The sequence below is a fragment of the Oculina patagonica genome, chromosome 1 (genome assembly GCF_052425735.1).
Source record: "Oculina patagonica isolate OP01 chromosome 1, crgOcupat, whole genome shotgun sequence".
Taxonomy (NCBI): domain Eukaryota; kingdom Metazoa; phylum Cnidaria; class Anthozoa; order Scleractinia; family Oculinidae; genus Oculina; species Oculina patagonica.
This window is the reverse complement of record NC_135758.1, coordinates 25,960,543-25,987,133: the sequence shown is the minus strand read 5'-3', so window position 1 is coordinate 25,987,133 and position 26,591 is coordinate 25,960,543. Positions and strand designations below refer to the sequence as shown.

The 26,591-nt window shown below is 38.1% G+C and overlaps 2 protein-coding genes and 2 long non-coding RNA genes across 5 annotated transcripts; 3 read left to right on the top strand and 1 right to left on the bottom strand.

Moving 5' to 3' along the window:
- The first annotated feature begins 981 nt into the window (after positions 1-981).
- LOC144643940 (fibrillin-2-like) lies at positions 982-6,092 on the top strand. 2 transcript variants are annotated; one of them, XM_078503343.1, is made up of 6 exons: positions 982-1,065; positions 1,309-1,442; positions 3,214-3,336; positions 4,425-4,521; positions 4,603-4,725; positions 5,432-6,092. In XM_078503343.1, the coding sequence occupies exons 1-4, from the start codon at positions 983-985 to the stop codon at positions 4,514-4,516; spliced, it is 432 nt and encodes a 143-aa protein (XP_078359469.1). In that variant the 5' UTR covers position 982; the 3' UTR covers positions 4,517-4,521; positions 4,603-4,725; positions 5,432-6,092. The 2 variants fall into 2 exon arrangements, with proteins under 2 accessions (XP_078359469.1, XP_078359476.1); XM_078503350.1 differs by lacking the exons at positions 3,214-3,336; positions 4,425-4,521; positions 4,603-4,725.
- Positions 6,093-6,142: 50 nt separating this feature from the next.
- LOC144644143 (uncharacterized) lies at positions 6,143-26,116 on the top strand. Its single transcript, XR_013569052.1, has 5 exons — positions 6,143-7,188; positions 8,404-8,448; positions 8,788-8,823; positions 23,281-23,350; positions 23,935-26,116. It is a non-coding gene; the product is annotated as an uncharacterized LOC144644143 (long non-coding RNA).
- Positions 8,824-14,995, bottom strand: LOC144644268 (uncharacterized). Its single transcript, XR_013569078.1, has 2 exons — positions 14,792-14,995; positions 8,824-9,037 (listed from the first exon to the last, which is right to left on the bottom strand). It is a non-coding gene; the product is annotated as an uncharacterized LOC144644268 (long non-coding RNA).
- Positions 17,650-20,908, top strand: LOC144642694 (uncharacterized). Its single transcript, XM_078501728.1, has one exon. It carries the CDS (start codon positions 17,829-17,831, stop codon positions 19,539-19,541), a length of 1,713 nt encoding a protein of 570 aa, XP_078357854.1. The 5' UTR covers positions 17,650-17,828; the 3' UTR covers positions 19,542-20,908.
- Positions 26,117-26,591: the final 475 nt, after the last annotated feature.

The window sequence follows — 26,591 nt, the reverse complement described above, 5'->3', positions numbered from 1 at the left end:
GCTTGAAAATAATCAAACTTGCGTTCCCCTTATTGATGATCACAGTAAATCATCAACAGGCCTCGAGAAGCACATCGATCCTAGTAATATATTTTCAAGCTGTTTTCTTTCCTTTTCGCTTGCAATCTTTTTTAATCTGCAAAAACCTCGTGCTGTTAGTGCTGGGCCAACCGAATTTGTTCTGAATGCCGTGAGTTACACGAATTATCTTCATGCGTTTCTATTAAAGAGAGCAAGTTTCTAAGATATTTTCTTGAGTGATCACTTTCTGAATTCTCATTATCTCTATGCTTTTTTGCATATTAGTTCAAGGAGAAATTAGTTTCTCATCGCTCTTTAGGCCATTAGCTAGTCACGATGTTTATGTAATGTCATAAGCCCTTCCTGATAAAAGCCAAACTGATTCTATAATCTTCTTAGTGTTCGGTGTTTATGTTTCCAGTTCGGCCATATTAAGGATTGATTATCGAACGATGGTTTACTTGTTTCACTACTGCTTTACCTGTCGCAATTAGCAACAATGAGATTAAAACGAACTTTCACAAGAAAACTGACTTATGATGGCGTGTCTACGGCCGGAAAACAAGATTGCTTTTATGGGTCATCTTTTTCACGTTCTTCTTTCAATACCAAATATCTTGATATCCGACTTACTTCCAAGACCAACAGGATTCTAAATCCATCTTGACAGCAATGTCGGTAAGTCAACTGACCTTACACGAAGTTCAATACAATCATTCAAACAAGTCTGTCTGCATTTTAGACTCGCTACTTCTTCGCACGTTCAAAGGATTTTCCGTTCGATCCCGGGGTACGTACGTGAAATCAAAGCCAGGGGGAAAAAAAAAAAAAGCAAAAAAAGAACCGGCGTTGCGGAGTTATCCGCGGCAATGACGAAGCTTCTTTTTTAAAAATCCAAAAAACAAAAAAAAATAAATATTAAAACACTTCAACTCAATATAAAACTTTATAAGTTATCACCATGGCTCTGTTGGTCTTGTCGTGTTTTGGCAAACCGTCTGTTTTCAGCTTTGGCGCAACTACACAAACGTTTGCAAGTCCTGGGTAAATTGTTATTTCAGAAATTAACTATTATTTAATCCGTATAAAGCACTGACCTACGTAATGCGCAAAACAAACTTTCAAATGCACGTAGAGTTTTACAGATCTACTCATTATTTCGAAGTTTTGATGCCATTCGACTACTATGCCAAAAAATTACCTTAAATGTTTTGATGAATCACGTTAATGCTTAACGTATCAAGGCCGGGGATTAACCGGTAGTGATTATTTTTTTTTATCAATTAGGCGACATGTCTGCGTTAAGAAGCGTATGGAAGTTCGTCATGTTCAGACTGTAAAAAAGTTTCTGCCAACCCAGTTTTCCAACCTTATCTCCAACGATGTGAAGGATGGACTATGCGGATGTGCACAAATTACAGGTGTGTGACGAACGAGGCTATCAAACTTATAACATGCTGACAGGCAGAGGGAGGGTCGAAAAAAAGACGACTGAGGAGGGTCGACTGTCCTGAATAAAGAATACTTTTTATTTATTTAAATCCGTTGCTGACTCTTGATGCATAAACAATCCATTGAGACTCTTCTTTGGCGTTGCGGTAAAAAATTGCATTCATTTTTTTGTTTAAGAGTTTCCTTTCCATTTAATTAGTTGACTTTCCACTCTATTGACAGTTGATGGTAAAAACTTCCCTTTTGTGTCTTAGGCTAGGCCTTTGGGGCCAATTTGACGATTTTAAGAACCCCTTAAAAATATTTTGGGACTTAGAAAGAGTTTTTATTTATTTATCGGTGGACTGAAGAACCTTACTGCACGGAGTGTTGAAAGCTATCCAGTAAACTTTGAGAATTTGCGATGAATGATGTTTCAATTAACTGCAGATATGGTTTGCAGTTTAAAATATCGCTATGAGGTAGAGCCGTATATAAGAGAGAAGGACGTGGCATTTAGTTTTTAAACTAAATGCGATTCAGTGAGAGTCTTAACTTGGAATGATTCCATTCCTTCGACTAAGTTTACAGTCAATATATAAGTCAGTTTTTTTTTTAACATGATAAACTCAGTCACTAGCAAAAACCTCAATTCCTGTACTTCCAAAGCCCCTGCTGTTTCTGTTTATCCAATGATAAAGTGTTTTCAGTAAAATGCTTCTAGGCCGTCTTAAAGTTATTAAGTTCGAAAATGTAAGAAAACAGTTAAAAAATTCTCATAAATTCTCTTTAGCTTTCAATCGTGCCTGTCTTAATCTTTCCCTAGTTTGTTGTTTATCTTTTTGTAGGGATGTGTTTATTAGGCGATTAGCAACTTGCATGTCGATCATACTTTAAGCGCTTTTCTGAATTATATGTAAGGTCAAGTGATTATAAGATATTGAATTTTAGTTTTTTTTTGTTATAAACGCGCATTTTTAACCTCGCTTGCTATGAAACACGTTGCAGGAACGAATGATCAACAAAGCAAATAGGAGCATTTAATCCATGTCCTTTTCGATTCTCGTGGTAAAAAGAGTTCGCTCAAGCCAGGAGCTAGCTAAAGTTTTTTTTTGTCAGCTATATTGCAAATACTTTGAACCTTAATCGACGTTCCTTTTTTTTGAAAATCAAAAAGAAACAAGGGCTGTAAAACACGAAATATAATAGCATATGGAAAATGAATATTGGGGAATGCGCTTGCTTGAGTGTTCGTTGCCCTCAGCACACTCTCGACCCTTACCTTTAAAAGTATTCGGTATCAGAAGTAAGTGTTTGTTAGTTTATTATCGAAACAGTGAAGAGCTCGTAATGGGTTCAGCAGCTGTTGGCTTTAAAAAAAAATTAAGGATAATAATGAAAACCGACTGAATGTTGACCGCTCCTTGAAAAAGTAACGGATTGGACCCGAGACAGCATACCAGATTTACTAAAATTTCGACGAATTTGTGGATTTTTGTGAAAATTTTCAGTGACCGTTTATTACATTTAAGAAAAAAAAAACTATACGAAGGAGCGTGGTAAAAGCCGTAGTTCTATTTACCAAATAGAAGATAGTTTTCCGTGAACTTTTTCTTGAAAATTACGCTTGAGGTCATGCGATTTGACAGAAGCCGGCTAGTTTTTCGCGGGTTTTACATTGTTCAAAGGTCTGTTTGGCGGCAGCCTTGCTAGACATTAGGTTTGATCCATTTTAACCATCTTTTTTATGGAATGTCTTAGAACAATCTATAAAACAATGTATCGGACCACAGTGCAAAGCAAGATGGTACCTACAGAGTCACATATGCATGTCTGTTGTTCAGGTTGGACCAGGGAGCCTGGAAAAATCTGGATGTACGAAACGTAAGAGAAGTTTACTGAAAATAATTAAAAAGCCAGCTTTATTAGTTAGTGGTTTGCAAGCATGAGTTGTGTTTGGGATAGGTGAAAAACATGAAAAAGCAATGACGTTCCCCTGCAGTAATTCAAGGAGAAGTTTTTTGACCGTGAAGTTACCTGAATGTGCTGATGAGATGGGCGCTTTGCCTACGGCGGCGCGGCGAGCACTTTGGCGGCAAACAGTTTCCCGCCAAAGTGCATGCCGCGCCGCCGTTCGCACAGATGTCTCAAATTAAACGCTAATAAGATGCACGTTTTATGATATAGGCATCACAAAGTCTTCTCATTGATTAAAGTTAACCAAAACACACACAATTCTGTCGAAATTTAATATGAAGTAATATGAAAATCAGACATGAAGTACTTATTAAACAATACTTGCGTTCAGTTGTGGACGCAAGTGCATACGCAATGCGCCCATCTCACCAGCACTTTTCAGACTTTTGAAGGGCAGAAACTTGCATGAATTTCGGCGCTCGTCCTCTTTGACAAAGTCGCTCGGTAAATACAAATACCTCTTTCTTGACGTGGATGAACATTTGCCTTTTATTGTTGAGTAGTAAAACTGTCTTTATAGAAACTTATGTAACTCAAATTTAGGAAGGCTGCTACATTTTGAACTACTCTTCCATGTCTAATTAAAAAAATACCCAGAGATGAAAAACTTTGAGAGGGCACAAAGCGGAGGTTTTCACGGGGAGTGTTGATGCCCTTAATAAACAAGATTTTTTTTTACCATTGCTTAAGCTACTAAAGTACCCCATAGCATTGAATTCTATTTGCATTTTTGCTCTTGCCCGGTTGGTACATTGGACAAGCTCTTATTTGTGGACAAAGATTTACTCAAACTTAAGAGAGACTTTTCAGTAGAGTTTGATACTTCGGGTGCTTACTTACACGTAAAGTTTCTCTGCCGAAAATATCCCTTTTCGGAGCTGCATCAATATTCATGCTTATTTGCTGGCAAAGACAACCCAAAACCAAATAGTCTTATGGGTCGTTACAAAAGCGAGCTAGACTTTCCACTACTGAAGTACTGGTTTATATTTTAGCTATTTGTGAAAAATCCTGTCAACATGGCGGCATCTGCATCGGGCCCAGTACATGTCAGTGTGTACGAGGATGGACTGGGGGAGGACTGTAGTCAAGGTGAGTCAAAAGGCTGCGTTGCTGGCATCGAGAAATACACGTCATGAAAGCTACTTTGAATTGTCTTCATTTCTGTTCTAGATACCAACGAGTGCTCAATATCTAATGGGGATTGTCAGTCATTATTGTAAGAACACAGCTGGGAGCTATGTTTGCAGCTGTCGATCAGGCTACATTCTTGCTGCTGATGAAGAAGTTGCGAAGGTGTGAGTTTCTTGCTACTGTTGTGGTTTTATTGATTTTATTGTTCATTAAAAAATTCAATTAGAGACTTGCAGTTTATGTAGCCTGCGATCAGACGTGCTTTTTTGTTTGCGGGAGGGAAAAAGGTCCTTTTATCTCTTTCCTCCGGCGCCACGAAAAAAAAAACGCCTGATGGCAGGTTACGTTAATTGGGAAAGGGTTGATCCGGCTTTGGCTGAAAAAAAATAATTCTTAAAAATTTGTTGTTCGTGTGAAACACTGCGTTCGTATTTAGGCTTGTCAAACTTGACTCGATTTCGTTAATTTATGTGGTTTTAGATTAAAAAAACTTACCTAAAAATAATACCTTATTTTCTCGATTAAACGCCCCCAGCTTTTATTTCAAACTTAGCCTGGTGGACCCGGCGTTTATTTTACTCCTGCAGTTTATCCTAGCCTGGTTTACATTAAGGAAAGATTTAAATTCATTTTATTTGACAAACATGTATCTGGCCAATATGCCTGCAGCTTTTATAGGCCCAATAAATACCAGAGGGGCCTATTTTCAACTCCACCTTGGAGACCCGGCGTCTGTTCGGTACCCGGCGTTTAATCGAGAAAATACGGTATATTCTTTACGAGGCCATAACTCACATCCCCACCTCCTCCCCCCACCACCACTCTGGTAAGTTCTAGTCTTAGTGTCATCTACTCTATTTTCCACCAGTTTATTTCAGGTGTACGGCTGAGTGGAAAGAAATGGAGGCAAAGATCAAGAGACTGGAAGATGCAAGGAAGTATAAATTCTACTTTTGAACAACAACAACAAAAACAACAGACAACAACCGACAAAATACAACAAAAACAACAACAAAAACAAAACTCAAAACCTAACAACTGCCACTCATATCAATTACCAACAGTCTTTCCATAAGCTTCTCGGAGCCGGACAACTTGCGCAGCACTGTTGATTCATAATATAAACATTAAAGTCCTTCAGATATATGTGATATGGAATATTTTTTTCTCTCCTTTTTTGTGTTCGGATTGGTCTTCAACAGTTTCACTAAGGAAAGCAAAGGAAATTGAAGGCAAGGAAAGCAAACATTTTCCCTAACATGTTTGGAAACAAATATTGAATGGCAGGTGGTATTAAATTATAAACCTGCTCTTGCTTTGACTTCGCGAGGAATGAAATTTTTTGACTGATACTAATCGATATCAACACAAAAAAAAACTTTCATTCACTCTATACTGAAGACCGTTTATATTTTCATATTTTGACTACTACATTACAACCACGATATAAGAAACGTGCTCGACGCCGGAAGACTATTTTTGTTATGTCGTTATATCCACCATGGTCGTGCGGTTAAGGCGTTCGACTTAAAATCTGTTCTCTGGTTCTCGTGTTAAGTTGTCTCGAAGGCAAGAAGGCAAGACACTTCCACTGCACTGCATCTCTCAACTGATCCAAGTGTATAAATGGTAACAGCTAATTCTTATTGGGAGATTGATGATTACGAGGGTTGCGTTGGATTAGTGAGCCATTCTTTGCATGGGAGAAGTAATGCTCCAATCCTAGTTGGGTCTCGCTACAGAGACAGCAGTTATGGACTGGAAGTTTTGGGCCAATAGGTTCGTATGCTCGTTATAATTGTGACAGAGTTCAGTCAAAGGCCTTGCTGAGTCGAGAAATGACTGGTTTTACGAAGTTTGCGAGCTAAATCTAGGAAGTTCGATATGTCGAAAGTTCGTATATCGGAGTTATACTGTATCACTATAATTGGGAATGAAACACTGAAAGGCCATTTGCGATGACACATCTTATGTCCTTGTGTTCCGATAAGAACTTGTCTAATTTCCCATTCACACCAAAAATACATGTTTAGTTGAACCAGAAAACTGATAGACAACATTTTACAAAGGATTTCAGTAAGCTCTAACTTGTGCTTTCATTGTGCAAAATTTGAAGTCGACAAACTTTAGTCAGCAAATTTTATGAAGAAAAAAAAAATTTGAACTTTGCTGTGAATGGTGTAAAAGACGTTTCTTGTACATAATTGCTACTTGCGTCGCAGTCACTTTAAAGTGCTACTGAACCTTACGTCATTGTAATTATTTTTCGATAGTAACAGTTTACTCTTAAAGTTTAATGTTTTGAGCTTGTATACTGAAAGTTCTATATAGTTGCCTATTTTTAGACTGTTCACACCCTCTCTATTTTTTCAACGCAAAGGAACGCGAGAGAAACGAAGAGAAACGACGAGCGAGGCAAGTTTCGCGCTTCTCGTTATGCGCTGGTGTCCAGTTCTCTCGCGATCCTTTCTCGCGTTTAGCGATCAAAGAAAAATACGCGAAAATAGAGGGCTGTGAGCAGTATAGTTTATTTTGCAATGCGCTAACACTACTTCCTCACCTCCTTAGGAATTACAGAAAGTAAGATCCCAAAGCACAATATACATGCGCAGTATGAGCGACATTGTAAGTGTGGTATGACCATCTGTTCTGTCAACTATTCAGTATAAAGATTGTTTTTGCTCTGACATTACTTCATTACAAAACACGGGTAAATTTAGTATTCCACTTTTTATATGAGATAAGTAATACAGTATTATGGAAATGTTATAGTTTAAATATAAGGTAGCAAAAGGGTGTGGTTGGATCACTGGTTACCTGGTTGGTCTGTTTTAAAACCAGCTTTCTAAAATCTGCAAAGGCATCTTTTATAGAGCAGTTTTCACTTGAGAGCCGAAGTAAATTGCGTTTGCTTTGGTTTTGCATTGCTACGCTTAGTGATTGGCTTAAAAATCTCGCGCCACTTTCTTAGCCAATGAGGAGTAAACCAAAACCAATCGTGACTCGCCGCGCCGTTTCCCCGCTTGTGCCAGCTACATGTATTTGCTTCGAGTTTTGAGATTCACTGGATTGTCTGTGTCCTTTATGATTGGCTAGAGTATTACTTTGGTTTTGGTTTTACGACACTCATTGAAAACTGCTCTATCAGCATGCATTTGTTTGTTACCTTTTCCCGGAGAGTGTACTGAAAGCCCTAGAAGAATGATCACCGAGCTAGAGACAGAAGCACTAGTGTAGCAGCTCTCGTTAGCTTGTAATTCTACTGGTTCTCTAGTGTAGCAGTTGCCGTTGTTTTGAGGGCTAGTGGCATTGTTCCTGTTGTTTGTTTTATTGTTCTTTTGTACGGAAGCGAGCCATTTCTTTGAGACCTTGCAGTGCGAGAGCTGCTATCTAAAATGTACAGTAGCTAGAGTAATAAGGGGGATTGACCCTTGTTTAAGTCCAGGTTCGTCTAGGCAGCCTGCTATAAAGACATTTGTTGTGGGAAAGGCCAGTTTCAAAGAAAGGCGGGAAAAAATTGAAAAGAGGAAACTGGGTAATAATAAAGGGGAAAAGACCCCGGCCTTCGTCAATCTTTTCATTACCCATGTAATTCTTCTGTGCTGTTTTGGTAGAGCTTTAAATAATTTACTTCTCGAGAGGTGCTTATTTTCTGATGTGTCCCACACCCTTTATCTCCCGAAAATGGCCGAACAAACAACTTGTAAAGGGACTCTTGATAATATGGCAGCTTGCGAAAGATGCGCTGTAGCTTTTTTTAACACCCAACAGGTTGTCCTCTTGCATTGCAAATCCCAACATTGTAGCCACAACCCTTCTCTTGTCTTTTTTTTCTGCCAGGAAAAACAGGGGCCACAAGGTTTAGCGGGATTGCATGGAATGATAGTGAGTTTATTTTTTCTTTGTTCCCGACTTTCCAGCAAAATCATTGTAGTTCTCACTCCCCAATCTCCCTCGCTTTATATGAAAAGCATAAGCGTACTTGTAAGCGAATACTAAACAAGCCTCTGCGAAGGAAAGTGTTTCATATACTAATTTTATCATTGCATCTTAGTACAATTCAAGTTCTGTCACTAGAAAAAACCGACTCGAAATCTTGGGAAAGATGTATCTTTATCAGAATAAATGAAAGGACTCAAAGAGAGAGCTTTTTATGAAAAGACGAAAGAAAACGGCATAATAAAATACACAAAATGCAATTGTTTTTAAAACATTCTCTTTCAGGGTATCAAAGGGGAAAAAGGAGACAGAGGGCCACCGGTATGTAAAAATGATTTTTATTTGATTTTAAAGTTGTATCTGTTACATATTATAAAATGTAGATGAAAAGCAATACTTCGCTTCTCATTTAGCTCCATCAACTTCTCCTTATCGCAATTTCCATTGCGGTCATTCTCTTTTTCCCGCTTTTCAGATTCTATCTCCCTTGTTACTGTCTGGTCGGCATGCCTCTTATCAGTCCTCTTCCTTAAACCTAACGACATAAAAAGTAGTAAAATTGAAATAAGGTCACAGTAACAGCACATAATCGTACTTCTTTTGGTTCATGTAGGGCGTTGTACACAGTTTCTGTTAGTACGTTTGAACTGAGTGAACAAAGTAGAGTAACCGCCATGTCAGATTTAAAAAGCTGACGTTTTGAATGTTAGCCCTTTATTAGAGCCATTCAGGGAATTCTGGGATTAGGGTAGTCTTTGCTGTTTTAGTTGGGTCAAGCCGTTTCGATTGGTGGAAATACCAGACAAAAGGATAAAAAAAGTCGAACAACACCTGAATAAAACCGAAGCTACTCTACACAAAAGTTTCTGAAAATATTAAATAATCTCCCGATCGATTTTCTTCTCTTTCTTATTTTATTTCATTTCTTATATGTTCCTGTCGCATCAATTTATTTCTCTTTAGCGCCTTAATCTATCTTCGCTAATATAGCCTCTTCACCTTGGTGTAAACTTGAAACTCTTTTCTTGATATTTAAGTCAATTGATCTTGTAAGAAACATTGTTATTGTCAGCTATTAATATTGTTATTTTGCTTCTTCCGACGTGGTGAAATAACAATATAATTAACTAGTTTGGTTGACTATACTTTCTACCGTACACTATCTCAATGGACTCCCTCTTTTAAAAGGTCACACGAAAGATATAAGAGAATTCATTAAATGTTGAATAAACAATTAAAAAAAGAGAGTTGCGACGCTGAATAAAAAATAGCATTACGTTTTCTTTTTTTGTTTTAAATTCACAATTAGAAATGCGAAGCTGGAGTATAGAAGCAAAGTGATGGGTGCTTTAAAGTGAGATAATTAAAATTCGTTTTTTTCATCGCCCCGCCCTTCACCACTCTAGAGAGGAGACATCACTTCTGTTGCTAACAAACGAGGCTTGTTTTATTCAGCCTAGTGATATTGCGTCGCCGACATGTCTAGTGTTTTCTTTGCGTTTAGGCTCTCGTTATAGCATAACGTTAAATCTGGAATATTTCAGCTAAACAAAGTTGTTCAGTTTACCCTTGCACACTGAAAAAGCGGGTATTGATGCAATTAAAAATTTGTCCTCTCTTGGCAAATCATTTTACTAAGTACATCTTCCCGGGGACTGCGTTTAAGTGGATTCTTTAAATAAATGAATTGTTGCCAATGCAACTTAACAAAGAGGGAAAAAGTGAAAGAGCGATGCTTCAGAGATATTGGATCTTATGGGTGCTAAGAGGCAAGTGCTTCATTCACCAAATGTTTTTAGCGATTTCAGTAGAGATAAGGGCAGTTGTTAAACGGAAACAGCCTGGTAGAAGATCAAGAGCGAGCCAAGTAAATAGAGCATCGTTTAATAAGAGAGTTCTATAAGTGTAAGTTAAACAACTTAGAAAATTAGGAAGTCGTTATTTTTGGCTCGAAAAGGCGATTCATTTTAATTGATGGATTAAGAGCTATAATTTCCAATTTCAGGCTCGAAAGAAAAAAATTACCCTTTAATGAGATTGGAATTTGACGTTTTTGAAAACAATAGCAGCCTTGAGAGTGCTTATACGCCGGAGTGTCTTTAAGGCAAAAGTGCACCTTTCTCACGCATTTAGCGTCGCTCCAAAACTTAACCAATATTTCATCTATTGAAAAAAACTGCTTTTACTATTTTCACAAATAGTATGCACGCCTTCTTTACAGAAAAAGAGCGATAACAATCGAGAAAGGAAACACTTAAACTTGCTTTTTTGGCTCTTGAAATGTTTTTAGGCAACCGGTGGGAACAAATAGTTTAAGCATGACATTAAAATTCTTAACATAACAAATAACGCATTAACTGCGCAAGCGTTGTGTGTGGGGCATGAGAGTAGTTATGTCTCTTTTTCTTCTGCTTTGAACTCCTGAGAATTTCAAAAGCACTAAAAATGTGAAAATAGAGTCATTTTCTGTGCCTTAGGCTTGGATGGTTTCTTTTTAATTTCATTAACTCTAGAACCCCTTCTATTTTGAAAAGGATTCAATGCGCCATTTCCTTTGGTTCCAAATTATTGTCATATCTTTAAATTCATCTCTTGCAGAATTGTTAAACAAATTGAAGTGGTCACGTCTTCGGTTTTTTACTTACGATTTGAGGACACAAACGCAAAAGTTTTTGGTAAGACAACGCAATATAACGATTCGAACACATTTTCTTCCCTCTTCCGTCTAAAACTTAAGCCTTGCATTGGTTTTAAAATATTGTGGCTATTCGTTACGTGTGCACCGTTTTTTTATTCCCTTGCTTACAGATCCGCCCCTCTCTTTGTTCTTTATCTTTTAGCGTGGCGAGATGCAGTCTTCCTTTGATTTATATCAAAAAAAAGAAACGTGTATTTTAAGCTTTGAAGTCTAACTCTTGAAATTATGACCTCTAGACGAGGAAGTGTACAAAGTAACCTCGTAATTTTAGTTTGTTGAGGTAGAGGTTTGCCACTTTTGTTAGAAACGTGGTTGACCGGAGAGGAAATTATGTACAGCGTGAAATATGCATTGAAGAGTGTCTTTCAACCGAGCAGAGGCGAAGTTTATTTAACTTTTATATATAGAAAGTGTGAATTTGCGGTTTCCTCTCTTAGTAAAATTCATTAACTGAATTCCACAAACCATCTTGTAGTAGAAGTAGCGAAGCAGAGAAATCGTGATAGATTTCATGGGGATCTTAATAAATGGATAAATCAGGTTGTAGATTAACAAATTGCGACATTGACTCAATTCGGGAAGAAAGTGAGGAGGTCTTATTCTAAACTCAATTCTGAGCTCGTTCTTTTTTATGTCCTTTCTTTTTGTTTAAGATATAATGCTTCGTGCTGGTTGACACTTGTTTAAAACTACCCCGCTGATTAGTAAAACCACAAAATGTTTCCGAGACTTTCAAATGAAGATGATATCACGGAAGGAATCAGTGCTTTCAATTCACTGCGAAGTGTATAAATGCGAAAATTATGTCGTTGTAGTGAGTACATTTTCCGGTGAAATAACACATTCGAAATGGTATTACTGAAAATAAGCATGTACTTTGACCACAACTACTTTCTTCTACTTAAGATTTTGGAATTGTGTCTTGGATTTTCTGATTTATTGACGCAAAATTTCAGCAGACGTGTTATACGGCAGTCACCGTTTTTCTTTCGAAAAATATTACGAGCAGAGAAATGTTCAAAAACCGGTACAGCCATGGCAATACAGTTACAATGAATTTTGTATTATGCAAGCGATTAAATCTGATAAAATAAATGGGCCTGAATGAACTGCGAGTCAATTCTCGCTGTTATTAACTGTTCGATACATTGAAGGGATGACTCATTATGTAGCAATTAAGTCTCAAACGCTTTAACATTTTTGTGTAGTTTTTTTGGTCTACTTTGGTTTGTGCATAGATTTTTCTGGAGTAAAAAGAAGGCAAAGTTTTTTTTGACATCATTTTATTGCGTTGTAAAGCTTATAAACGACTGAAATTTATGTAAATCTTGTTGTCTTTTGAGTCTCGTTTCGTTCCAAGACCAGGCGAAAGGTGTAGTGAATTCTGTGAAAATGACAGATGGTCATTACACCCAAAGCAGTAAAGGAAACGACTTTCTTTTGTGTTGCTAAAGGAAATGTTGTACTTTTGATAAATGAAATTTATCGCTTCTTTATTTGTCCGTAATTTGCGAGCGTTTAGTCTATTGAAAGCCTAAAGACTTCTAATGAAAGCAGGGTGATTTGCTGGCTGTTAAGAAGAGAAAGATTTGAACTCGCATAAGCTGAACAAACGAAACAACTAAAAGACGACGGCACAGAACAACAGTAACGGGTAATTCAGCAAATTAGACAATAAGCATGAAATTCAACGGCTAATAAAGCCTTAAACTTTAGACTGAATAAAGACAAAATCGATGCAGCCATTTCCCCGTAAGTTCAAACTCAACCTCATGAAAAAGGTGAGATAGTAAACCACACCAAAAAATATACTTAAACAGTGGAATATTTACTTTAAAGTCTCTGTATAAGCCAAAGTTTATACCAAATGAAATCGTATTGACTTAAGATAAGCATCTTCGAGAGAACGAATTTAAGATTTTACTGATCTGTATTTTTTTATAATGATCAGAAAAAGATCATGCACAATAGAGATGATAAATCTTTTGAAGATGTCTCGTTTAAAAAGGAGATTGTAAAATCTTCCGAAAAATCCCATAAAGCCCTAGTTGTGAATGTTGTCAATCTTGAAAGTATTATAACGAGTGATAAATTGAACTGGTATCTTTCCACTAACTACGTGCTTTGAAAAACGCAATGAGTGTAGACTGAATGGCACTATTAGTACATAAACTTCTTTGTTCTATTTCTAGATTTCTGATTCAGTTTTGAATACACGATAAACGATATTTCTGATCGTAAACGAATAAAACAGTTAAGTAAATGTGTCATTTTATTTCTAAAATTCACATATACTTGTACTTTTAAATGAAGTTTTCGCGGACCGAGTAAAGCCGCTTAACAAGTACCGGATTTTCCTAGTCCGTGTAGTCCAATCCAACATTTCCTCTTTAATAATTACATTCTTGGTACCTTCCTAAAAAAATTTAGTTGAACTATGTTTAAAAATCCTCGATTGTTTCAAGTTGGTTTTGGGCTGTTAGTATGTTAACCGAGTTTAAAATACTGCTTAATTGATCCCTAGTGCATATGTGTCTCGGTGGGTATGAAGTCCGGTGCGTTCCCTATGTATATATATTAAGAGGCTTTCTAAAGCTTGAATGAACGTAAAAATAACACGGAACATACATATACTCATATAAATGTTATTTGTAAGCTTAGTTTAGTAATACGCCGTTATTTAAACATCACTGATTTGGATATACGACCAAGCCGTGAGTCTAGAAGTCAGGAAATATTGCGGGTGAAGTGAACAATCACGAAATCAACCCTGAGTAATTATAACAGTTTTAATTTCTTATAAACCTTCCTTGAAAATACGTGTTAATTGCTCAATAATGTAAAAGTATTCTTACATCGTAGTTAGATTCTCTTCAATTTTACGATGACTTTTGTACTGCGCATACCGTATTTTTACACGATTCCTGCAATCCGCGTCTCCAATTAAAACGAATTTTGTTCGGTCTGGTGACGATCATTGCGCACTCCACTAATTGGGTCTTCATACATACTAGAATCACGGAATTGAAATGCTATATGTAGCTAAGGTTTAACGAAGCATGTTTATACAGACCAAGTAATGTCCGATTTGTTTAATTCTGACTGTTGAAGCGTTAGCCAAAATCACCACCTTGTAATTTGTATGTATGCAGTTTTATGCGAAAGTTCTTGTTCCTAAAATGGTTTCGTGTGAGTAAACGCGAAGTCGGGTTAAAGATTGAGGCGTGTCCACAAAACGCCAAAGGGACTACTGAACTTTCGAAATGCCTTTGATAAAAGGGTAACTTTTTGCCCAAGAAATTCGTGCAACTTCCCGATCCGTCGAGACTATTTAGAAATCTCAGTAGATATACATAGCTATGACTTTTTCACGCTTAACTGTTCCCCCGCGACCGCAATTATGATTGTGCATTCATTTTGAACTCATCGAAATGTCAACAACACGTACGAAGCCCTCGCTTCTCAAAAAGAGTCCCTCTCTAAACAGATAACAACAGCTACTACACACTCTCGCAAAAGCCTAAAATAAAGGCTATCACTGAAACGGTCTTACACTTGAAATCCTTGATGTCTTCCATTAATTAAACTTACCTGAAGTAAGCGTCGACTTTTCTCGATAGAAGACGAAAAGTTAAGTGCCTCGAGGCGAGAAACTGTACGCGCAGGTTAACCTTCGATTAAAAACTCGACCAGGGATGTTTTAATCGACAATTGCGACAATATTGTGATATTGAGCCATTGGAAACTTACTTGAAATAGAAGCAGAGGTTTACAGAGACGGTATCGGACGTTTGATTGCTTATGAGGTGGCAGAAGTTATATAATCTCGTTTTTGGACCGAAGTTGACGGAAATTAGTGTAGGTTCCTTAGAGTATATGTTTGTAAATTTATATTTAATAAAGAACTCTTGTACTGGCTTCAACGTTACAAAATAAAGGTTTGAGGTTTAGGTTTACCTCTAACTTTTGTTATTTTAATATTGAAAAGTTAAACAACAGTCAAAATTCACTAAGATAGCTCAGCGTGACTTGGTTGGAAACTTGGGTTGTGCCGGATATGACTGATAGCAAGAACACATCCGTACTTCAAATTCTTCGTGGGAAAAGCCTCGTTGAAGAGACAACTTAACACTTCATGAAATCGTCGATAAATAAAAATATTAGCCATAACTGAATTTCGGTGATAACATAATAAATTTGGCAACAAAACTTCCACTTAATTTCTTAAGATTTGTTATGTTAGAGTGCCTTACTACCACATATTCCGCAAACTTCTCATTACAATTCCTTTGGTCATAAGTTCTCACGGTCCAGAAGTCCGCCCTTGAAAATAACTTTATTTTAAAAACATGTTTGATTTCAGTCATGATTTATTCAAGTTACAAGCCAGCCAGTTCTTTGGAGACGCGACTCTAATATTGTTTATTTGTTTCAAGTCTAAAATTGGCGATTAAACATTTTTAAAAACTTTTTATTTTTTATCTCGGTTTTTACTTATTATGCAATACGGGCCGTGTTTCACGACTTGATAGATAAATTCAATCTTTAAATCGGCTTTTCCATGTTATATCATGGAAACATATATTTAGTTGATGTTTAAGAAACAAGATTTTAATTAATTTCACAGGTTTAAAATTACTCAAGTGCGTGTTCTTTTTTTGGTAAATAATACTTGCGTTTTATAGTGTATAACAGTGTATAATCTGTCCTACTCGAATTGGGCGTTCTCTGCACTGCATTAAATGCATAGTTATTTACCCTAAGAACCTTAGAATAGCAAAGGCTTTTCACGCAACTGTTTTATGGTACATCGCTTATTATATGCACAGTTTAGCAGTTTGGAATTTCTGTTTCAAGAATGCAAGCTATGAGTTCCCTTCACATCAGTGCGTGATGTTCAGAGCCTGAGATCCTGTCCACTTATCAGGGTCAATGATTTTGACCCCATTTGGGCGACTTAACGAATAGGAAACCATATACAGAATTGCTGTCGTCATTCGCCGCAAATTAATCAGCAGAAGAACCTTTTGTAAGAATCTCTTGCTATTTTTATCACTACTTCAGTTCGTTTTAGAGCAATCTACCAACGCAGAGCTATATTTCTTAGTGTTTCAACCGCAATTTATGCGTGTGAACTAAAATAAATCAGCGATGAATTACAATCTCATTAGTTACCTCAAATCGTGGTGTCCATTCAGGTTAAGTCGATTCGCAAGTCATCCGTGTAAGTGGATTTGCTGACAGCTTTCACACGAGCGTCTTTTGAAAACAAGCTCGGACACAAAGGAAATGGATTGTAGTGTTAAGATATCCGGAATCGTTGCATTTAGCTTAGTTTATTTTCTTCTTGTGGGGTCATTACAAAGCAGCTCACAAGCATACATCTTGTGTTAAGCTGCGAAAACCCATCGAACCTAGTGAAAAGGTTTTATAGCCATTCTCCGCCTTCGACTTTCAACCTGACAATGGCTAATTTGTTGTATATACAAAATCCGCTGGGTGCTTTTATTGTAATCTGCTGATTAAATTAACGAAAAATCTCTTTTGTTTTGGACAAGCTGAAGAGTACAGTTGACAGATTCGAGTAGAAACAAATCGTTTCACTAAGACGAGGCAAGGTGCGAGCGTTGCGTGGAAACCCTGCTTAAATGAACCATCTCGAGCCTGGAGCACAACGAATTTGCATGAAGCACGTTCACAGGAAAGACAGAAATTGCACTTTATTCTTTTTTGATTTCGTGCAGACACAAAAGTTTGAATTTGAACTATTGTTCTCTTTGCTGATAATGTCTTCTCAGGAGAGCGTTTTCGACACCTTGCTTGTCAACCTGTCGTCATTAATCATTCGCTAAGTCTAAGAGCGTTATGTAAATAAGGCTGGCTCTTTTTTGCACCTTGTTTTGCTTGTGGGGGCGCGATTTTTCCATTACCTAAACCGACCAGTAAAAAGCGCTAAAACAAATCTCATTTCCATTTGCTACAATAAAAGCGTGTTGACGTGTGATAAACTTCGGAAGCCACGCAAACGTTATCTATTTTCTCTTTTAATTTCGTGACACCTGTTGTCAATGTTTGCTAAACTCGGTCACGATGGAAACTGTTATTTTCAGGCGAAGCGTTCTTTGATCGCTTAAAGCCTAGAGCAAAGCTAGGCCAACGCGGTGCAAAAACCGTGATAAGAATGTAAGCTCTTGACTTTGAGCCAAACAATGCCCGTTTTCATTCTTGCGTTCCACAAATGGTCGACGCTGGCTGCATGGCCGTCGTTGAAGGGCCTAATTGTCAACGGCATAATAACGCTCCACCCATTTTTGAACAGCGAATAATGCTCGGCTTTTTATAGTCTGCTTGAATGAATTCACAATATAATTAGATTTAGACCTCAAGAGCTCGCAAATTACAGATTAAAAGTGACTTCTCCCATGAGGATAGTCATTAACTATTAATTGAGCCTCCGAATGTACGTAACACAGGAAATACATAAATTCACGAAAACAATGGGCCCACTAAAAGACCGTGTCCACATCGGCTACGTAGGGGTATAAATACGCGCGCGCAAACCAAACCTGTCAGTCAGATGCGTCGAGGATGAGAGTTTAAAACACCTCGCCAGTAGCAAAGTGTTGAAATGAGTATCGACGGAGCCATGAGTACGTTTGGCTTGCCACCGTTCGACATTGGCCAAGATTTTAGTATTCCGCCTCATCTACGCCACAACCCGGAAAATTTTAACCCTCGTTTTCCTAACGCTCGTTTTCACAATGGTATCTCGAACATTTTTCGAGCCGGGGATTTCGCGAGCAAGAGCGTCAGCGACGATGGTGGCCGGCACATGAACATGAGCAATGGAATAGAAGGCATCTCTGAGATGGAGGAGAACGAGCTGCCCATTTCAGCCGCAATGAATGAACATTATTTAACCTCGGGGACAACGACACTCGGTTGCACACAACAACAACACAGCGCCTTACACTCCAGCGTCCCTCCACTACAGTCGGCCGATTTTTTCTCCAATCCCGTGACTTCCGAAGAGAGCTCTTATTCTCGAGACATGCCGTTCCCGAGTCCCATGGATTTCAGTATAAAGAACGAGCCTGAGCCTCGATTTCACCTGAATCCAACCTCTGCTATGTCAAGCATATCGAGTGCGCTTCAACCGACTAAACCGAACATTATGCGGTCGATTTACGGCCCCAACTTAAATCCCTCTTTCCCCGATCCAGCCGCCCAGTCGATGTATACCTACATCCATCAAACGCCAGTCAGCGACGAGTCAAAAGCGCCGCAGTTTTACCGACCGTTTCCCGGCTTCCCGCCGTTTGATCCGCCAGAGTCCATTCAAGATAATCACGGCTTTTCAAAGTCAGAAGACAGCAGAATATTCCCCCCGGTTCCAAACAGCCACAGGCCTCAAATTATCGAGCGACCAAAGGCCCAAGTTCCCAACCGGGCGGACGCCCACGACGTGGAAGATGTAGACGATGCTAACCGGTGTAAAAATACCGTGGAGGGCACCAAAACATCTGTGAGAAGATTAAAGAAATGGTACAAAGACAAGTATGGCAAATCTGTTGACATGAACACAGTTACCCGTCAAATGGCCATGGAAATGTTGAAAGACTTCTTCCTCGAGATTCGCGACACGCGGCCGGGCAAAGAAGGTAACGAGTACGAGCCCGTGACTCTCACTACATACAGAAACGGACTGAGGAGATATTTCCTCGAACGAAAGTGTCCTCCAGCGGTAGAGAATTTCGATTTGGCTGATAGAGAATTTGACGTGGTCAACTATGGCCTGGTGTCAAAGAGGAACGAGTTGAAGCGTAAAGGGAAAGGAAACCACCCGAACGTGGTCGAAAGCATCACCGAAGAGCAGTTAGAGAGAATGTGGGCCTCTGGAGCCATCGGAGTGCATGCACCGAGGCCTCTGTTGCGCCTTCAGTGGTGGATTAACACTGTAAGCCATGGCATTAGAGGGCGCATGGCTCATCACGACCTGAGCATCGACGACTTTCGCATCTCCCGCGGCCCCGATGGCAAGATCATCATCGACCACATGAAAGCTGGCTCGAACAAGAGGCCGCGAGCGGACGACGAGAAAGACAACCCAAGAAGCAAGAAAAAGTGCAAGGCACGAGTGGCAGCCACCGATGGAAGCGAACGAGACCCCGTTCGTGCATTCGAGGTGTACCTGCGCCACCGTCCGCCTGGTATCTCGTCGTTTTATCTCACCCCCAAGCACAAGCCTAAGGGAGATATCTGGTTCAACAAAGTACCGATGGGCAAGAATTCCATTGGCAGAATTATGAGGGAGATCAAGGCAATTGCCGGGATCGGATAATACAGAACACTTTTCAAGGAATACAGTCTCGCTGGCTGAGAAAGAACTGAACTTATTTAAAAGAAGCATTGCCCGTTGCTTCAAAGGCAGCGCTAGGAACATTTCTGAAAAGAAAAGACCAAAACAAAAGGTCACTAACCTCGCCGCGGAGAAACGAGACTATAGCAAAGAGATGGTTTCAAACCATTTGCTGTTAATCGAAGAACTGATAGTCTAGTAAGTAAAAGAAACAAATGCTTCTGTTCTTTAAAAGAAAAATCTTTAAAGTTTTATATTACGAAGAGATGAAATAATTTTATGCTATTAAGAGTAAAAGAATCGGTTATATGCGATATATATAAGGACGTTTTTGGTATATGATTGGGAAAAAGTTTATTCAGTAATGTTTATGAAATACCGGGGATTCAAAAACAGTGCTTATGAGGATTTTAAATCAGTTGCAAGCATTTAAAACTTAAGTATTTAATATATAAATATATATCACCGTAACCAGTTAATGCTTGCTTTAGTTTATTTTCTATCGCATTTGATCCATTTATTTCGGGAAAAAATCCCATTGAGACTCTTGAGAATTCTCAGAAATATTATTTAGCCTTCTGAAATACGACTATATCATCTGGCTTTGAAAAGCCGAGTAAATTATGATTTAAACCTTTAAGAATATGGCTTTAAGTCTCCTTAACGCCCTGTCTTTACTATCCGTAAAAGATTTCGTTTGGAAGCCAAAGAAATTTTTAATTGTAATGAGCACATGATTGTTCTCGGGGCGTTCGTGCTATTCTTGTTAACCCTCAGCGATTTCAATGAGGGCCTTCTACAATGCATAGACGCCATCAGCACTGAGTAGATCTAACATTCTTTTTTTAAAACAATGCTTTGTAAGAAAATATATATAATATAAAAAAGAAGTAACAAGAAAGAACTTTCAAAAGGCCAACACGATTAGCTGTGAAAGAGGCGTTTCTTCACACGTAGAACATCACAATCTACAAAAGAGATTTCAATAGTCGAAAGATAACAGAATGTACTAGCTTATAACGATTTATTGTAAGGAATATATTTTTTATCAAAATAAGCGAAGAGTGTTAAAATGTTGTTCATTTTGGTCGTTTGGTACCGCCGCCGGTTCCAATGGCTTGATGTTTATTAGCTGTAGTTCAAATTTTAGATAGAATTAAATTCCATTGTAAATAAATTTACAGTTGCTTTCATTGCTTTGTCTTAATTTTGTAAACGTGCTCGCGAGAGCGTTTTATTAGCCGTAAAAAGTACACCTTGAGCGAGCGGAAGGGAGGACGAACAAATTGTAGAACACAAATGTATTTAGATAACATTTCACCATTGTTTAATAAAGAGATGGGACAAGACTAGCTTTGTTTTACTGATGTGAGATTAAGGCAATCTTCGTTTGGATCAGTTTATTGTTTAGCTAAGTAAAGGCTGGTGAAAGGGCTCTAAACAACATCAGACTATCTTAGAAGGGGATTAAGTAGCATGCTTTTTGCCTTTTTCCTGTGTCGTTTAGCACCTCTTGAAGTATTTACCAAAACTAAAATGCAAAGCGTAAGGCTTCCAACCTTTATATTCCCGTCGAATAAACGAATTCTTTTTGTTATATATATTTTTTCAATAAAATTTCTTTTGTACAAATTCAACTCCAACAAAGAATTAGCTTCGTGATTGCATGACATATTTTTTGCAATGAAATTTGGTTTGCAAAAATACAGTTTCAAATTAAAATCTTTCATGGAAAATATCAGGTGCTGGTTTCTTTAAATTTTATTTGCTAGGTATTTCCTTGTTAAAATCGTTCAACTCATTCTCGTTATGGAATTTAACTTCTCGTGCACAATGTGGGCGTTTACAAAGCTAATTTGCTTTGAAATTACCTCCAGGAACTGTTGACACATTGTAATGTCTATTTTGGGTTATGGCCACCATGTGAATGGCCTTCGGGTTTTTCGTTGTTACTAGAAGCTTATTTCTTTTAGGCCAAACTTCCTGAAGTAGGTATAATTCTACAACGGAAAGCAATGCAGCTGTTGATTGAGAATTAATTTTTTAAATTGAATTTTAGGTATTTTTGAAGAGCTTTCGTGAGTTGCTATGTTGTTGTTTTGAATCTTACGACAGCCACACAGCAACAGTTTCGTGACTTCTAAATTGGCCTTCCGTCAAACAAACCTCCCTTTGACGCATGTCAAACTCGACGCCTTGATGGAAAACGGCGCGCGCAACAAAGCAAGCCGAAAGAACTTCTGCCACTTAGACAAACGAAACTAACTCCAATATCGTCTCGATTCCCGTGGTAAAATCCCAGTTTTTATTTTTCTCGAGAGACTGCGAAACTTCACTATTCAAGTAATTTGCGGTTGCCGTGTATGGGAAGTGGCGGAGTAAGGGGTAAATTGTTTCAAGAGGGTGATTATCACTCAGATTACGATAATAATGGACAGCAGAAGACCAATATAACGGTCGCACGCTTGACTTTTTTTTTTTTTTGCGGGCATAGTCGCCGGCATGTCTTGTAATTGGTTCTTCGAAATTCACTACCCGTTACGTGACTTGACGGAATCCTTGGAGTCCACCAAGCTTGCACCTTTGTGGACCCCCGCCCATATCAGCACAATTAAACGACGGCAGTAGAAAAAGGAATTCACTTACAATAATAACAAACAAATGCAAAAACGCAATCTGATAGGATTTTTTTTCGGCGAGTTGAGAGAAGTACTTTAATGACGAATAAAGCTTAAGTTTTTCGTATGATGTTCCCGCCCCTTGACGCGACAGCATCCTATGCAAAGATAATTCTAGTCGCAGAAAACACTTAAGCTATGCTTTTTCTCACAGAGAAAACGTGACTATTTTACCGAGAATGTTCTCTTAAGCGATGTTTTCTTTCTAGTTTTTTTGCGCAAAACGTCGTGATGTACACTTGAACTTGTTCGTGTGTCGAAGCTACAGACGATGCCTCTCCTAATGGGTCATTAAAGGGTAGGGCAATAAGTTGCGGCGACACATCCACGCAATAAAAATCTGGGCGTCCAATCAACGTTACAAGGATGGTCAAGATGTCTCGGTCCTTAGAGAAACGACACAAAATGCGATACATACATGCTGGACTTTGATTCTTGAAAACTGTACCCATAACAACCTCAACACAACACAAGGTTATTTTGGTGTCGGAACTGAATTTCATCTTGATAACAAGAAAAGAGTCCTGCTTAACACGTTTGAAAAAAAAAAAATATGCGGCGAGTTGGCAGCCGATTTTTCCCACGAAATTATTGAACAACATAAAAGTTGTTACCATTTATTTAACGTGGCCGTTTCATTTTGCTCGCGATCTTCAAGTCAGGCTACGTTTCGACTCGAACAGTGACAAACACAAAGACCCAACCTCTTGTACCTCGGTGAGAGCCAATGTTACCGCTATGTCTCAATCTTATTTTTCAATGAAATCTCTCTCAGGTTACTTGATTACGAGTAATACTTTGAGCCAAAGAGATTAAAAAACGCGGCCCCATTTCTGATTTAGAAATTCATGACGAAAGTTACAGAGAACTTCAAACTTTGCCGAAATGGTAATGAGTATATAAATAGAGTATTCCTTTTTTAACCCTTCGAAGTTACATAACAGTCAAGGCGTCTCTTTTTCACGTAGCTTCTGGCAAAATATTTCTTGCGGTTATTTCTTCTTTCTTTTCTGTAGCCATTTTTGACGTTTTCTTCTTCTTAGGGCCCCCCCGTAGAAGCTCTCAATTTAGTTATTGGTAGCCTGGTGTCATTGGAAGCAAAGCTTAACACATGTAAGTTGAAGAATCAAATGACGATATGAAAAAGCTTAACACATGTAAGTTGAAGAATCAAATGACGATATGAGACAGATTGCGGCCGCGTTTAATTCACTTACACCGTGTTTATACATGCTATATATGTTTACGAATGTGTATCTTTGCTTCCTCTTATATTTAAGGCTTTGCAGACTTTTATGTTAGCCTCTATAAAAACTTTAAGGTTTACAATCTTAGGGGATTGTGCTATATGCCGTGTTTGTAAACGTGTATAGCTGCTCTTTCGTGTAATATTTAAGGCCTTGTTTCTACACTAGCCACTATGAAAAACTTGGCCTTTACAATCTTTGGGCAATCTATTGACGTAGGTAAACGGATAATGGTCCTCCGACTTCACCGAGACCCTAAAAGTCACTTTAAACTTGTTAAATACGACTGAGATGATTTGATTTTAATAAAAACCGCATCTTGAGCAACACACATACAGCAACGTTTAACCCCAGCTACCTAAGCAGCCGTTTGAATAGTAATATACATGAGATTTCTTTGTTATACAATGTTAAGCTCTTTAGTAAAACTGATGCTCTTTTTTCTGTTAGGTGCGTGTTCCAGCAGCGACAATATTTTCCTTCCAGTGGAATCTTCTGGCGAAGTAAATGAATGAGTAATATTGTTACTGCGTTAGCGACATTTTTGTATAATGCTATATATAGCTTCAACGCGTATAGATGTTCGCCTCTTTGAGATTTTTGTCTGGGCTTTAAGATGAAGTTCAAATAAATAGCCACGCAAGAGGTACTTATTAATGTTGAGATCGAGTCTAACAGACTCCGCGCAAAGAAAAGCAAACAGCAGAACAAGATAAGATAAGAGATTGGGCTTTCTATGCACACGTTACGTAAATCCAAACTATTCTCGGTCTGTGACTCGGAAAGTGAAGCTCAGTTTTTTATATTGAAATATTTTGTGCAAGAGATAAGTCAAATCACTGATAGTTAATTGCGAAATATTTCGAACGTGCGTTTTATCTAACATCAGAGAAATAGACTGAAGCTTGGTTGGAAGGGAGATGAAACAATGATTTAACAGTTTTTTATTATGAAAATACGTTGCTATGATACTTCAATACGTGCAATGAAGTAATCAAAATACCAAAATTATTTAATGCAATAGCCAGCTTTTACTACTTTAGCTTTTAAAAATTTCACCGTTTTACTGCCTCAAAGTTCTCTGAGATGTAAGTTATTCCGGCGTTGCTCTCTCAGTTGCTATTTCTGTAGATTTATAAACCGCAGCTATTTTGAGTTACTTAAACGCGTTTTAAGTCTACTTTCAATGAGTATTTCTTTTTTTAAGCTTTGACATTGCTATCATTCAACTGATGAAATTGTAAAATTGGCTTTAAGATAAAAAAAGACATTTATAAGTCGAACCATGTACCTCAAGTTCCGTTTATGGTGAATTTTCTCTAAATATAACACTCTGCCGTCAAAATTAGCTTCTTTAAGTAACAGCCTTTCCTAAGAGTACCTAAATAATTAACTGTGAGAAAGCTGAAATTTGTACGCTCAGGCTTAAATTTGCTATAATACTGTCCATGTAATGAATGTATTTTTCCACCTCAAGCCAGCATACATCTCCCTTAAACGGGCAGCTTTCGTGAGCGATGTTAAGTGCATTTTACTAATGGTCGGATGTACATTAGTATTCCTGTAGGATTATTATTTGAACAATTCCCTCAAGAGTAAGAGCAGGGTTATTCAACAATTACTGTAAATCATATTAGCGTTGATTAAGTCTAACAACTTGTTTACCGCCCGAGAAACGACATCATAAAATTCGATATCCACGTTGTTATGTAATATTGTATGTTTCTTCAAGCTTTAAGCGAGGAAATGAAGTGTGCTTCTACACCAAAATATCAAATAAATAAAGTATTTAACTCGCTACTGCTCAATTATTTCTGCCATGCTTAACGTTGCTCTTACATGTACGTTCGGTGATAGGTGCCATGTTGTATTTAGCTATATATGCCTTGCCTTTTGTTTGCTGTAGTGTCCAAATATACGTATCCGGTAAGAAATATAGTAAGTAAAGTGGAGTGTTTATTGTGGATTGAAAAAAAGAAAGTAACAGCGAGCAATACAATTGTGCATATTGCCAGTTGTCGAACTAACTTAGTGTCCTTTTTAAAAACCACTGAAGCATACTTTCTAAAGGTTTATGGACAGAAAACTTTGGCCTCCCCGCCGATAGATCATTTGTTCTTTTAATACCTGTTTTGTCGAAGAGATCAGACGAAGTTCATCTCTTGCTGCGACGATACTGCGTTTAGTAAATTTTCTAGTGTTTATATCAACAGTATTTTCAGTCTAAACCCATTGTCACACCTTGTTGAGCTCACTGCATTATTTGACCCACGAAATTTTGTTATCGCTTTAATTGTTTGATTACGGGACTCGTTTGCCCTCTGCCACTAACACGATTGCCTTAAGAACAAGACAGTCTTTCAAGAAATAGCGATTTTATTACAACATGTCGATTTCTGAAGTTAGAGTTTGACTTAGCCGGTATAATCCAAAAGGAAAATGGATGTTATTTATTCATTCTTACTCACATGATAGGACTTCCGGTTCTAGAGTGGACCCTTGCTGATACAATCGCTTAACCATGCGTGGTTGGACTTTGTTTACGTTTCGTTTGCACGCGAACGAAATTAAGGCAGTTATATTTTGACAAATTTCACATAACCTTGCCAATCACTTGTGAAGTCACTAAAAGCAAATTCCAAGGGAGTTTTGCCGCTGCGTTTCGAGACGTACATAAAGCGTTACTTTTAACGCAAAGTTGCGCAGCCGATACGGTGGTTGAGTTTTTCGCTTCAAGCCAAACTGTGCAAATTAGGGCTGCCTAAACTGCCTCAAACTCATGACGCGATTGTGTCAAGAGGTGCTTAAGTGAAAGGAGGCGTGATAGGTTTTAATGAAAAATTATACGATTAGTTCACCAGGTGCATTTCCTGAATGGACCAATTACAGCGCTATTATGACTGGGCTTTTAGTGCACCTTCTAGAAAAGTGTACATCACGCAACGGCATATGGTTTTGTTATAGTCGTCATTTGTTTGTCCGAAACGAATTCCGGCTCTTTGTATCATATAAAACAGTTGCGTTCGTCCTCCTTTCAAATTCGAGGCAACATTGAATGGTTAATAAGCGTTACCTGCCTACTCATCCTCCAAAACAAAATTCCAGCT

Excerpts from the sequence above, each read along its gene's own strand:
- LOC144643940 (XM_078503343.1), top strand. The coding sequence starts at position 983 with ATGGCTCTGTTGGTCTTGTCGTGTTTTGGCAAACCGTCTGTTTTCAGC. Across the intron at positions 1,066-1,308 it reads CAAACGTTTGCAAGTCCTGG|GCGACATGTCTGCGTTAAGA; the intron begins GTAAATTGTTAT and ends TTTATCAATTAG. Across the intron at positions 1,443-3,213 it reads CGGATGTGCACAAATTACAG|AACAATCTATAAAACAATGT; the intron begins GTGTGTGACGAA and ends GGAATGTCTTAG.
- LOC144642694 (XM_078501728.1), top strand. The coding sequence starts at position 17,829 with ATGAGTATCGACGGAGCCATGAGTACGTTTGGCTTGCCACCGTTCGAC.